The 14,578-nt window shown below is 36.1% G+C and overlaps 1 protein-coding gene across 2 annotated transcripts in view; it reads left to right on the plus strand.

Moving 5' to 3' along the window:
• LOC145286423 (uncharacterized) overlaps positions 1-14,578 on the plus strand; it is a 117,535-nt gene that overhangs the window by 56,755 nt on the left and 46,202 nt on the right. For both annotated transcript variants that reach the window (XM_080135342.1, XM_080135343.1), the window contains one exon: positions 8,972-9,166. In XM_080135342.1, coding sequence (XP_079991468.1) covers positions 8,972-9,166 — 195 coding nt within the window. The remainder of the gene's footprint in view (positions 1-8,971; positions 9,167-14,578) is intronic.

The following is a 14,578-nucleotide window of genomic DNA, read 5'->3' on the forward strand; positions in this document are numbered from 1 at the left end:
CCAGATTCTATATCTAGGTATGAACGCGTTACCCCAAGAGACAAATTTATCCCGAGCTAATATCCCCAGTGGCTCGAATTGAACCAACTGACTTATGTTTATCTGTATATATCAAAACGTATTTCTTTCTATCTTACGTGTTCCATCTTACGTAAACCTTACCTCAAAGATCATGCTAATTATTGTTAACTGTAAATATTATACCAACCGGCTTTCAAACTATTTGTAACGATTTTATTTTAGGTAAACCTACATTCAAAAATACTTTGTTTATTTTTCTGAAGTAACTCTCATTGTTTTAAATATTTATCTTCTAACATTCTTTCTCTATTAAAATGTCAAATATTTCAATAACAATGCGCATTCATGGAAACACACAACAGCAGGATGCATTATAATATTTGATCTGCTAACCCTCACTTGCGCAGTGGAAGATGAAAGGTGGATCCGATTTTAGATAAACCGTCAGTGATTCCATCTAAAAAAAGGAATACTGTCTATGCTTCCGCTGTATTGAATCGGAAAAGGTCTTGGCAATGCATACTATACAAGGGGCGTGCAATAAGTAATACCCTTGACCCACCTCCCATAGCAGTAGAGCAACAAAACTTGGCAGTGTTATTAGTTTTTCTCTACATAGGAACCACCCAGAGTCATGCATTTCTCCCATCGTTTGATGCAGCTCTGCAGACCGTTTTTGTAGAACACCCCAGATTGGTCCTTCAACCACGACATGACTTCAGAAATCAAGGCTGCATCATCTGGGAAACGCTTTCTTTTCAAAAACAACTTCATGGCTGGGAAGAGCTGAAAGTCAGAGTGTGTAAGGTCAGGGGAGTAGGGAGCATGGGGGAGAATTTCATAACCACACGCCTGTCCTTCTGATCTGGCGACATGCGAGTTGTGGACCGGAGCGTTGTCCTACAGGAGGAGGGTACCCTTGCTGATCTTGCCCCGCCTCTTGATTTTGATAGCTTCCCTTAATTTCCTCAAAAGTGAAGCATAATGGGCTCCTGTAATTGTGGTACCCTTTGCCAGGAAATCAGAAGACTGTGAGCATGACCTTGCCAGCGGAGGGCTTCACCCTTGCCTTCTTTGGAGGTAGTGAGTCCAAGTGCTTCCACTGCATTGACTGGGCTTTGGTCTCTGGATCATAGTGATGGACCCAGCTTTCATCCTGTGTAATCAGTCTTTTTAAAAACTTTGACTCACCTTCTAGGCACATCTCCAAATTCATCCTCGAGCACTCGACGCGTTCTCGCTTCTGGAATGGTGTGAGCAACCTGGGAATCCATCTGGCAGACACCTTATGCACATGTATATGGTCATGAATGATAGTTTCCACAGAACTTGTACTAATCTTGACATCTTGGGCTATTTGGCGAATAGTAATGCGCCGATCTTCCAAAATGGCAGCCTCAACTTGACGGACAGATCCTTCATCAATGGCACAAGGGGGGTGACAAGGTCTGGGAGCTGTTTCCACAGACTTCCGGTCATGTTTGAATTCACGATGCCAGCGTTTTACAAGGTCATATGATGGGTCATTATCATCATAAGTTTCTTTCATTTCATCAAAAGTCTCCTTTGTTGTGCGTCCTTTCAAATACAAAAAGCGGATCACTGCTCGACATTCAACAGGCTCCATTTCACACCTGACTTAGTTCAAACACCTGTAAAACAGAAACCACAATTAGTTCAGAGCTGTAATTTGCCCCGTAACCCGTAGAGATATAAATCATTGTACATGCAAAATTTCAGCTAGAACAGCCAACTAGAAGTGGGTCAGGAGCATTACTTGTTGCACGCCCCTCGTATCCAGGTAAGAATGTCACCTTGGACAAGCATTTACTCTATATAGAAGTACATACCTTGTGTCTTTTTGCATAGCTTGTTGCATTGTGACGCGTTTCTGCCAATAAATTTGGGGTTGATTTGAATTTGTCATTCAGTTTCACTTATTATTGGGCAGTGAATCAGAGGGCAAAAAATACATATGTCGCAATTATAGTTGTTGGTCAATTTAGTTAAAATCAATCAATTAATCATTACTAATTATTCCTATAACAAGAGCAATAAATTTGTATATTTCTACTATTATATAAAAGTCAATGTGTGTAAGTTCCTTCCTTATAGGTTCCGAAACGGCTGATTCTATCTTTGGTAAATTTCACACTAAGCTAATTTATATATCTGGCAGTGTTCTTAGATATGTTTTGTACATAAATTCACCCGGTAAGTATCGCAAATCGAAAAAAATCGGATCCAAAGTAGTTTTCCCCCTTATAGATAAAAAGAATAATTTTTACAGAATACTTTACACCGTAATGGAGAAAATAAAACTTCAGCACATTATTTCTTCTTAAAAATCATATTTCTTATAATCTGCATGTACAGCTTAGTGATAGAACATTCAACTACAGATCGAATGATGCTCAACTATTTTATTTCTTATTAATGAGTTCAATTTACGATAAAAGAAAAGGTAGTATTTAAATTTGCCGCAAATCATTTCTTCGTTTGCATATTTTAAAACAAAACATTGATCAGAAGTGATTTTTCTAGAACTTCTATCGTCAAGCTCAAATATCATATGACATAATATCTTAAAGAAGCACAGATGGGATTTGAACGACATTATCATTGTTATTTTTTTATTTTTATGCGAATTAGTTCACCGGACAAATTATTCCTTGTAATATATAATGTACAATAAAAGATTAGTTTGTTAAAATCTGCATGAATAAAAATATCATGTTTAAGCGTATTGTACGACCGGGCAACGCCGGGCTGCCAGCTAGTACAAATAATATAAAGAAACGGCAATATTTCTGCTATTTGTGTGGATAACCAGAAAGAAGTGGCTGTATCTGGGCTCTAGGAGTGGAGCAGATCATATAGCCTTATCGAATTAACTTCTGCATAACAACTGCATTCGTGATAAATTAATGATTAAAGCTTCTTTTTATTATATTCCGTTATTAAGCATAAATCAATAATATCCGATCAAATTGTGGGTTGTTTCATATATTGATTTTACTCGGGTTACTAGGAAGACTATAAATCTTTGAATGACGAAATAAATGTGGTTTAGTAGTAGTAGTAGTAGTAGTAGTAGTAGTAGTAAATGCGGGTTGGTATACACATATACACCCATATATGTATATATACTAGTGAATAAACTCTCACAAAAAATGAGGAAAAAATCATACTTTGCCAGTGTTTGCATTCCGTATTCACATAGTGAAATATTAATGTCATATGTTCCATTTATTATCAGTTCTGATGACCTAAAGAAAATATCACTCAGCGTTGAATCTTTAGTATGGACGTGCAGATATTTTTCCCATATCATTTCAGACAGCGGAGTACAACTAAGCGGTTGTCTATCTTGCTACTTGATTTTTCGTTTCTACTTACCGCTTGAAATGTTTTTCCAGATTGCGGAAAATGCACGCGGTACACACACACACACACACACACACACACACACACACACACACACACACACACACACACACACACACACACACACACATATATATGTATGTATATGTATCTTAATCTTGAATAATTATCCATCACAGATCTGAAATAATAAAACCATATTTTCATGCAAGTATAATGCTTAAAATAGTTTCTTCCGCGAACGTCTAAACTTTGAAATTCCCTTCCTGCTACTTGCTCCCCTGACTGTACTGATATGCAGAAATTAAAATTTAACGTAAATCGCCATCTTGTAAATCTTGGCCCCAAATAGAAACCTCTTACTTCAGTGGCGATACGCCTTGTTAGGGGTGAACATGGGTAAAAAAAATAATAATCTTATTAGTAGTAAACATTGTGATTATGTTTGCTGATTGATATATACTTTGTTACTAAAGCTGCTAGTTCTATAAACCGAAAGTTCAGTAGTATTTAAACAGTTGACTCTGACAGTAAAAGCTAAAATCGTGAGAAGAAGATCATCGGACATGACGTAAGACATAAGAGAGAGTGAAAGGCGAAGCTACTGGAAACTTTAATGATGAAAGATGTAAAAATTATTTCGTATCAAAACGATAATGTAATTAAGCAAGGTGCTTAATGCAAAGCAACCCCCTTTCTCTCTCTCTCTCTCTCTCACACACACACACATTGTCTCTCTCCTGCCTTCTCTAACACTCTTTCAGTCACGAGGGCATCGCGTCATCCATTCACTAAAAAAAGATTACGTATTAAAATAAATGATGAAATAAAGAAAGCGTGTTATATGACTTTTACTCCCATTCCTCAAAACACCGCCAGTTATTAAGAGATGCAATCGGCAACGGGCTGGCGTCGTCCATGAGAGAAAAACAACAATGCAAGCACGCTTGGTGACAGCGACGATGATATAGATTTACGATAGTGAATGATTAATATACTGAATAGGTAACAGGAGTAATTTATTTTAAATAAAACAGGAAGTTAACACAAATAGATTGAAAGGGTGTTGATTAAAAAATGCTTAACTAAACGGGAAACTAAACAAAGACATAAAATGGAAGATACGTACGTGACAAATCGTCAATTCAACTGGAAAGGGACGCGTAGGCATGGGCGTAAACGAATTGGGGAATATACATATCGTGATGATAAAGGTATTTGTTGATAAACTTGCAATGTAAAGAGTGGGAGGTTTTATTTAAATAAAATGTTTAGACAGAAGCGCTTAATCTTCCGTAGAACTAAGAGGAAGTTAAAAGATTGTGCGTTTGGTGATGAATTGCACTTTTTATGACACTGTTTTCTTCGATTTGTCATTGTCTGTTTCAAGCCTCGACCTCATAAAATATATTTGCATTAATGTAGCCAGACGTTTGTAGATTAATAAAAAGTATATTGCAGGATGGACCACAAAAAAGTAGCCCATAAAATGTAGTAAAGAGAAGGAACATTCTTTTATTGTATGGCCCACCTGTAGCATTGTTACAAGTAACTGTAGTGTTATAAAAGATACTGAAAGTACTCTCCGTTGAGATCTATGCATTTCTGAGCACGTTTAACAATGGTTACAGATACAGGCTGTAGAACTTTTTTGGTGATTCTCTTGATACTGTTGGTAATGTTCTCCTTTAGTTGGTTTAGATTGTGAGGATTGTTTGCATAAACGTTTTTGTTTTAAAGTCCCCTAAAGATAAAAATCTCATGACGACAAGTCTGAGGAACGTGTTGGGCATAACCCTTTTCTTATCGTTCTCTCTAAACATGTTATGAACTTGTGTCAGTGATCTGTGAGACGTGTGGCATGTAGCGCCATTTTATTGGAAAAAGAATTGCATTTTGTCTTGTGGTGCCAGTTGGTTGTTAAGAGAAGGATTAGAGAGGTTAGCCTACTTTTAAGTGGGCCACCCTGTATGTATATATGTATGTACACACACACCAAAGGGCGAATGAACTCTTTTTCTGGATCAAGGGCCAACTAGCACCGTGTATATTTTTGTGTGTGTATTTTTATTGGGGTGGAGAGGGCTCCCGTAAGCCGTGGTGAAGGCAACCTTTCTAGGAGAAGCAAATCTCTGATTTTAAAAAAACATAAAGCGGAAGACCAGTACCCGCATTAAACTGGTCTGCAGTTTAATTTGTTGCTGGCTATCTTGCTCTTGCTTGTTGCTGGATCTCAACATTTTGAACCGAGAGAGAGACTTAGCTGTCGTACAAAGCTAAGACTCTGTAACATCATATTTGTATAGATACTCCCTCAGGCATTTGGGCTCATGGATTTTAAATGTCTGAGGGTGTGGCACTCGTCTGACAAGACGTTGCAATCATCACACACACACACACACACACATATATATATGTATATATATATATGTGTGTGTGTGTGTGTGTGTGTTTGTGTGTGTGTAAAAGATGAATAATAAAAGTTATATATAACTTTATTATAATATCAGAACAATAAGGAATAGTAGAAGAGAAAAGTAGGAAATAGAAACCTTTTAAGGGCATAGCATTTCGAAGCTAAATACTTTCCATAAGAAGAGGAGAAGGGTCAGAATCATACAAGATTTTTAATTGCTCCCTTTAACAGTGTTAAGCTATTTCTATTTTGATAAGTTTTGCTTTGTTAAATATATACTCTTCGATAACCTGACGTTGTTAAAGTAGTCTAATACATATCTGGAAAGAAAAAAAATTATTTAATGTGAGTTTCAAAGACGGAACTGAAAACAAACGTTTTATCCACACGATCACTAATCAAACGAAAATATTTTGTCTTTTTAACTTTTATTCGGCATTGCGATACAAAATTAAACATATATTTTACTTCTCCGCATAGATCTAACATAATTCGTTTGTCTTATACGGACAATTATTTGATAAAAACAACAAATCTTCACTTATTTTTGTATGTTTATTTATTTTCTTACAAGTAGTGAAAACGTTTAAGATCATTATAAATATGTCGTTAGATCGACTAATAATAGAAAACATAAAATTGGAAATGCAACGCTGAAAATGTTGGAACATATCTTTCTAATGTTTTTTTTTTTTTACATACATTTAATTTTGAATAATGAGTTTGGAAAATATATCAAGAACCTCAAACATCGTTAAGAATGTCCTGGACTTTGTCGACGTTTATTGCTACCTAAATTCAGTGAAGAACAATAGTTGTTGCCAGTAAGAACTCAAGTGTAAGGCAACAACTGTTGTGATAACACAAAATCATTTGCAAGAAAGAGACGAAGAGGATTAGATTTTTAGGAAAACACCTTGTCACTCATACTCCATGGAATGCTACCGGTTACGATCAGTGAGTAATCTCGGATGATGACCTGTGTAAGAACTCCTAGTGAGTACAAATAACAGTAGAAAAAAGCCATAGAAATTGCACACATAGAAATTTTCGATGCCGGCGAAGAGATAAAAAATAGGAAATAAACACCGCATGAAACCAAGGGAACCGGAGCTGCAAGAAATCGTACACTGTGCCCACAACCAAAAGAAAATGCTTCAACCTTGACTGATACCACACAAAATAGTTCTGATGGGTAAAGAAGGATGGAAGGAAGGAAGGGTGAGATCATAATCAAATTTCTATTAGATGCATGTGAAGAGTACTGGGACCTTGTGTAGATTTACTGTCAGAACCAATGAGAACTCCTAGCGAGTACTAATAATAGTACTTATATTGGCACTTAAACAATTTTTCATAATTTCATAAAAATTTGTAAGTTACCAGGTGTAATACAATTATGAATATTACGTACGATGCTTTATTAAAATTATTATTAGCAGCGCTGTGCAGTTTTTGGGTGACTGTTTTAAACGAATATTGCTTTGTGCAACATCTATCCAGATGGAATGTCATTATGTTGAATTACTTCCCCTTTAAGATTGCGTAATGTTTTGTATGTCATGATAAAATATACTGTTCCCTATCGAATGAAAATAAACGGTAAAATCTAATTATAACTCGTATCTCCAACACAACAACGATCATCCGATCATTCTTCGTCACCTCTTGGTAGCTGACTCTCCGTGGAAGCGCATCAATCTGGAATACGACAGAGGAGAGAGAGAGACTAGCGTTTTTTACTTTTTCGAATCTAATTCATTTGCGATTTTTCTTGTAAAGAGATATAATTTCTGATTTTTTGGGATAAGGATTAATAATTTAGATTATTTTGCTTATTCGGACTACTGTTCACATCTTCAGTATTTTCTCACTACTTTCCAGCCGATGTAACCTCCGACCTTCTTTGAACGTATAATGTCGAACTAGGTAATCTTTCTGTCGAACTCGAGAATCTGCGCTGAATTTCGAACAGAGCCCTTTTTTTTTAAATGTTAGATGAAAGGGCTGTCCCCTTCTCATGCAAGTAAGAAGGCAGACTAGATAAGTGAAAATGATATTAGGAAAAGGCTAGAATCGAACCATGTAGGTAAGTGGATAATTGAAATCCTAGGAATGCAGTCCATTGTTATTTCTTTTAGAAATAGCTAAATATTATTTATGTTGGGGGAAAAAACGATTGTCCATTCTTTTAGAGTAACTGGATATTGAATATGTCAGATAAAAGAATAGACAATGTGAGTTAAAAAAATATGGTTTAAAAATAGGTTAGAAATTAAACAATTAGAATTGGGAATTTTTTGTTGCCAAAAGTGTGTTTGGACAGACATATGTAAATCCATGTGAAATTTAGTCACGTTGGGAACCACACTTATGACATCATGCACAAAGGAGATTTCTCAATATATGAATCGAGGGTTCGAAGTTTGAGAGGAGCAGATAATCGGAGCAGATAACACACAGTGATAGAGTCAGTTGGAGACTGGAATCCCCTTAGAGGCGAAGGGAGAAGAGTAGACCATGCAGTCGAAAAGGCTTGAATTCCTGATATCACCAATCGGCCGGTTGAAGAATAAAGAAATAATCTATATTTGTAACTGTTGTTTTCTTTACAACCGAAAAGGTAATTGTGTTTTGCATATTCATCTATAAACGAACTCATGTATAACCCCTTTATAAGTAATATGCCTCCTTTGTCATAATAATGAATCTCCTCTCCTCTATATGTATTAAGAACTGTTGCATAAAATGTTCCAGCTCCGTATTAATACTATGAAGTCCTGAAGAATTATCATCACACCCGTCATGATGTACAAAGAACTGTTTTACATGTCTCTCCCTCATTATCATCATTATCTGTTCTGAGTCTCCGTTATAAATGTCTCCGATATGAACACCCGCCATCTCTTTCAATATGTACCTGCTACACAACATTAATCCACGGGAGTAACATGCTCTCGGTCCGTCAGTCATGACCTGGTAGAAGTCTTAAGTAATTCGTAATCTTAGTATTGATCATACTAAAGATTGATTCATGCAAGAACCCATGGCGCAACGGATAAATTACTAGATAATCTTACATTCTAAGCGACACTATTTTGAAAGCTGAGAAAAACAGTATTTGCTATTTATTTTACTCTTTTTCAGGAGAACAGATACGTTCGAACTCTAAACATATCGTCGAATGGGTTTGGTTACGAAGGATCGGTTGCCCTGTCTCGAGTATTGAAACACAATAGGGTCCTGAAAGAAATTGACATCTCCGACAACCGAATTTGTTGGGATGGGGCTCTCATCTTATCCAAGGGTATACGCGTGAATAAAACCCTTGAAATTCTTAAGGTAAGTCACGCGAGTACTTCATATGCATGTTAGATTATATTATATCAACATATCATTATCTTTGCTAATTTACTTGTGTAAATTCTCAGAAACCAATGTACTCATTTCAGTGGGCTAACACTCGATTATTTTGTGAGGTATCTAGATATCTGTGTCTTCATTTAAACTTCTCCCGATTTGGGAAGAGATCACATCGTTACAAAATTGTTACAAAAACGACATAAAATATACAAAGGCATATCCCCTTTACTATGTTAAATTAAGATAAAATTTTCGAAAAGATTAACCGGTTTTATTGAAAAGGTTAGCTCCTAATATGACTATCAAATTTCATCGATTAGTTTTATTGGATTTCGCAAGCGGTGAAAAGTCTAATGACTCCACTGTTATTACTTTATTTGATTTTCGCGAATTCTTATGAGAGTTTTTTGTGTGAAATAAAATGTTTAGACAGAAGTGCATAAAGTTCGAGAGAATTAGGAGGAAGTTAAAAGTTATGAAAATGTTTTCTTTAATTTGCCATTATCGTTTTGATATCGACTTCACAAAATATTTCTGTATTCGTGTAGCCAGACATCTGTATGTTTGTATAAATAAATAAAAGGTATTAAATATATATATATATGTGTGTGTGTGTGTGTGTGTTTGTGTGTGTGTGTGTGTGTGGACAACATCGTAATAAAACCCTTACAAAAAAGACATAATCTAAGATATACAGGCGGTGAAAAGACCGATGAATCACTGTATTCATTTATTTTATTTTGCGAATTAAATAAATAGTAGAAAATATCACTTTTCTTCTTTTCCATTAAGCATATAACTATGTCATTCCCTCGAATCCGAAAGACACCAGAGTCCAGGTTATAGTTAAGGTTTGGTCTCTGTTAGCTGAAGTAGATTTTTCTACATTTCTAAGCGGTCCACTCACCTTTTGAAAAGTGTTTAGTGCGTTGCTATTCGCCTGAGACGCCCCTATTACCGATAAAGCTTGCGAAAGATTTTCGTGGGCAAAACTGATCTTCTTCTAAGGCGTTGACTTTCCAAACCCTATTTTCCCGACCGTGGGAGAGAGACAAATAGATGATAGTTTCTTTTTTATTGTGGTCTTTCCTCAGTTTCGCCAGATTACAACACAAGAATTCAGCTGGTCTTATGGAATTAACGTCAATTCGTAATTTTATTTTTGGTATCATTAACATGTAGAATTAAACCTTTAACAAGAGTGTCGCTTAGAACTGAATTACTTAGCTCTTTATCCGTAACGCCACGGATTCTTGAACATTTGAAATCATTGAATCAAGCTAAAATGGATCCATTCAAATTAATTTAAATGAACTAAATATTCCATAGCAAAACATAATGCTTATCTTACGTGAAGTTATTTTATCTTGTAATGGACGTTTAAGTACATTTTTCTTAGTGATTCAGTTGCAATAAATGGGAACATTAGCGTACAAAAATGTCTGTTTTAAAAAAAATTATGTAACATCAATTTCCATCTCTATCTTCCGCATTACTTTCAGTAACGTATATCCTCTGCTTATTTTATAGACTGGCAAGTGAATAATGAGGAGTTCTGTGCACCTATGTTTGGGTTAAGTACTTTCCAGTATGTAAGTTTTATATCTATTAACTTAGTTATTAACATTACATCCCATTGCTAGAACAGCTTCATTATCGCTTTTAAATATAAGTAGGGCGCCTGGCGTTGCGTGGTCGTAAAATACGCTTAAATATGATATTTTAATTCATGCAAAGTTTGTATTTATTATCATAGAGCCATTTCCTTATTCTTTATTATATTGTACGCAGCACGTAGTAGTGATTTCTAAAGTAAAAAAAAAAATAACTTCAGTGCCATTAGCTTGAATCGAAACCAAAACATTTAGCACTACAACCTTAATCGTTACCGGTTGACCTATCGTAAGACGAATAACAAAAAAGTTTAAAATTAACAACTTTGACATATATATGTATATGCGCGCATGCATACAAAACATTTTAAGTTGACTTAGGCCTGGCTAGTTCCAAGTTTTTGCAACTGTGTCCCCTTACCAACGATTTTTACTGGCTAAAGACCTATAAAAGAACCGTCCAAACAAAGCAATCATTTGATTCGCCCCACGTCCATCTGTTACTTGCGTCTCGGAGGAGATACATTTTGAAAAAATGGAGATAGACAAACGTAGTGAGTTTTATAAATTAGATTTACAGATGTATTTAATTGATTTCATACTATTATAATATCCATCATTAATAAGCACGTTAAAAATCTTACACAAAAAAGTGTAACATATGATACACACCATCTGTCGTCTATATAAATTGTTATGTTGTCACATATGTTAATTTCACGAGGCTTAGTTTCATTCAAAAACTTTATGGGATATCTTTTATTGTATTGAGTTACGAATTTCTCTCCCACACAGTGAATGACTTTATATATGTACACATGATTCACGAATATTGTGTGCATCATTTAAAATGATCGGATATTGCATCAGGGATATCTCACAGGTAACTGAATCAGTGCCAGAGGATAAAGTTCTAAATCGGCTTCGAAATCTACTTGGTGATGCCATTTTCTCTTCTCGCAAACTCTTTCCCATGGGAGATACGTCGCGAGCTTGTCTCTGCTCTATCGCTATTTTCATGGCAATTGCTCGACTGAACTATGGTCCCCTCGTTGCCAAATATCCACAAAAGACACTCGACTAGTTACAATCACTTCATGTGATTTCCCCACTTTCTGTCTGTGTTTAAATCTAAACGCATATTCCATGAACGAAGCACCTTTCCCAGACTACCCGCCTGTGGAACATTGCTGGCCTGCTTCCCGGTTGAATACACATGATAATCTTCAAATCCAATGTAAACAAGTTCTTGTTTAACCGCCCCCATAAATAATAAAATTTTACCTAATTTACACCATTAACGATTACTACACTACCACATTACATTAATTAATCCTTATCCTCAAGTGGCCTTCGGGCCTTAATAAGTGGTGACTCACAAATAAAATAAAAGATTATTCTAAGAATGCGTCGGCATTTTCTTTCCAAATTAGTCAATAAAAACACTGAAAAAACCCCGACATTCTCTGATGAAACCTGTTACCTCAAAGAAAATGAATACATTTTTTTTTCTGAATTTTAGATATTATTCGTCCGGGACAATTCTAGTCAAGAATATACGAACTTTCTGAGTGTTTGTTTAGTAGCTTAGAACTTTTAGCTGGGCATACAAACATGCATACGAACAGACAACTGCCCTTTATAGAGAATAAACTACTACTGCTGCAAAAATGTTTCGTTCACAAATAGTAAGGTAGAAGGTATCTAGCCTCAAATGAAAAAGTCTTGCTAAAATGTCATGACAGTAATATGAGATTTGATTGGAAAAAGCTTCATTTACAATATTGGACCATTTTGGATTGCAGGTTAAAGTTATAAATATTAAAGGTCAATATTTTGATCAAAGTTATTTTGGTCTGACAAAAGCTGAAGAATTGCTGTTTTCTAGACCGGAATCTATTAAGACTTATTGCTGATTTCTGTTTGATGTTGAATAAATGTTTTTGTTTATCTTCATGCCTTGCATGGAGTGTTCCCATAGAGGAAAAGTTTTCTGGAATTAAATGCATTGCTCCAAATTATTTTGTCCTGACATAAGGTGGAAAATTGTTGCTTTTTTAGTGTTTGACATTGAAGTAGTATTTTTGCTAAGCTCTTTACAAGTGGTTTCATGCCTTTCAGGCGGGAATTTGTTAATATTTATTGTTGACTAGTGTTTATAGCTTGAAGTAGTTTTTTGTTTAACTCTTTACAGTAAATGGCTTCATGCCTTGCATGGAACGATTCTCTTATAAGCGAAATTATAAAAAAAAATCTGCAGTTCATTATTTATTTAAATACACTATCACATGTTTCTTGCGTGCATGCATATAGAAAGTCTCCTTATTGTATATTTTTATTTGATTCTCAGTTGGTTAACATTCTTTGTATTGCCATGGGTACGTCTGGAATCGCTCAAGTAAATGGTGTCGACTACTTCTACCTCCCTTCAACGAGTTTAAAAATAAAGGAATATTCATTGTATAAATATCGAATATGCATTAATGAAATAGAGTTCTACCTTTAATAAATATGTGAGAACAACGAATTTCCATGTGTATATCAAGGTCCGTAGGCCAGTCGAGAATAAAGATAAATGAGTGAACAGTAGTCAATTGGACAATATCGTAGTAATAGTTAGTAGTGGAAATTAGGTAAATTGGACTACTTGAGGGGAGGGTTCATCAAGAACTTGTTTACGTTGGACTTGAAGACGATCATATCGTAGTCAACTGGAAAGCAGGAAAACGGAAGAGTTCCACGGGCGTGCAGTTCTAAGAAAGATAATTTGTTCATGGAATCCACGTTTAGGTTTAGACACAGATAAAGAGTGAGGGTAATTATTTTTATTTTTATTTATTTTTTTTTTTTTACACAGTGATCACCACTTATCAAGGCCCGGAAGCCACTCAAGGATAAGGGTTATTGCAAGTACATTAAGTTAGTGAGGAGATTTGCTGAAGTGTTTACTTAAGGGGGCGGTTCATTAGGAATTTGTTAACATTGGACTTGAAGACATCCAAATTGTAGTCCGGAGGGAAGCAGGCAGACGGAACAGAGTTCCACAGGCGTGCAGTTCTAAGAAAGAAGTTTTGTTCATGGAATCCGCGTTTTGATTTAGGCACAGATATAGAGTGGGGGAAATTTTTCACAGTGGATTCAGCTAGACGGGTGTTTCTCGTGAAAGATTGGCGAGGGGGGACCAGAGATTGGAGTTCAGACGAGCATCTGCCATGGAAATAACGATAAAACAAGGACAGGCTCGCAACGTCTCTTCTGTGGGAGAGAGGTTGCAGGGTAGAGAAAAGGGCATCCCCACTAAGCCACAAAGTCTATTTTGTACTCTGTCAAGGCAGGATAGGCTGTTTTTAGCAGCTCCTGCCCAGATATGGCAACAGTATTCCATCCTTGGACGTACTTGGCTTTTATATAGATAGAGAATTGCATCAGTAGTGAGATATCTTCTGGAGCGGTAGAAGGATCCCACCATCTTTCCAGCGACCTTGGCGACAGACTTGATGTACGTGTTCCATTTCAGATCAGGAGTAAAGGTCAAACCCAGAAGCTTGTCAAAACACGGAGCCTCACCCAGACGAGAGCCATCCATCACAATTGATGCCAGATGGGGATCAGAGCGTTGATGATGTAAGGATAGGAGTTTGGTTTTGGATGCATTAAAGGTAACCAGCCACATCTTCCCCCACTGAACCACGCGCTCGAGATCAGCGGAGAGAGAATCAGAGAGAACTTTGTCATTTACAGCTTTTGATGTGTTGCCGTAGATGGTTGTGTCATCAGC

The sequence above is a fragment of the Euprymna scolopes genome, chromosome 10 (genome assembly GCF_053919585.1).
Source record: "Euprymna scolopes isolate OS-2025 chromosome 10, ASM5391958v1, whole genome shotgun sequence".
Lineage (NCBI taxonomy): Eukaryota > Metazoa > Mollusca > Cephalopoda > Sepiida > Sepiolidae > Euprymna > Euprymna scolopes.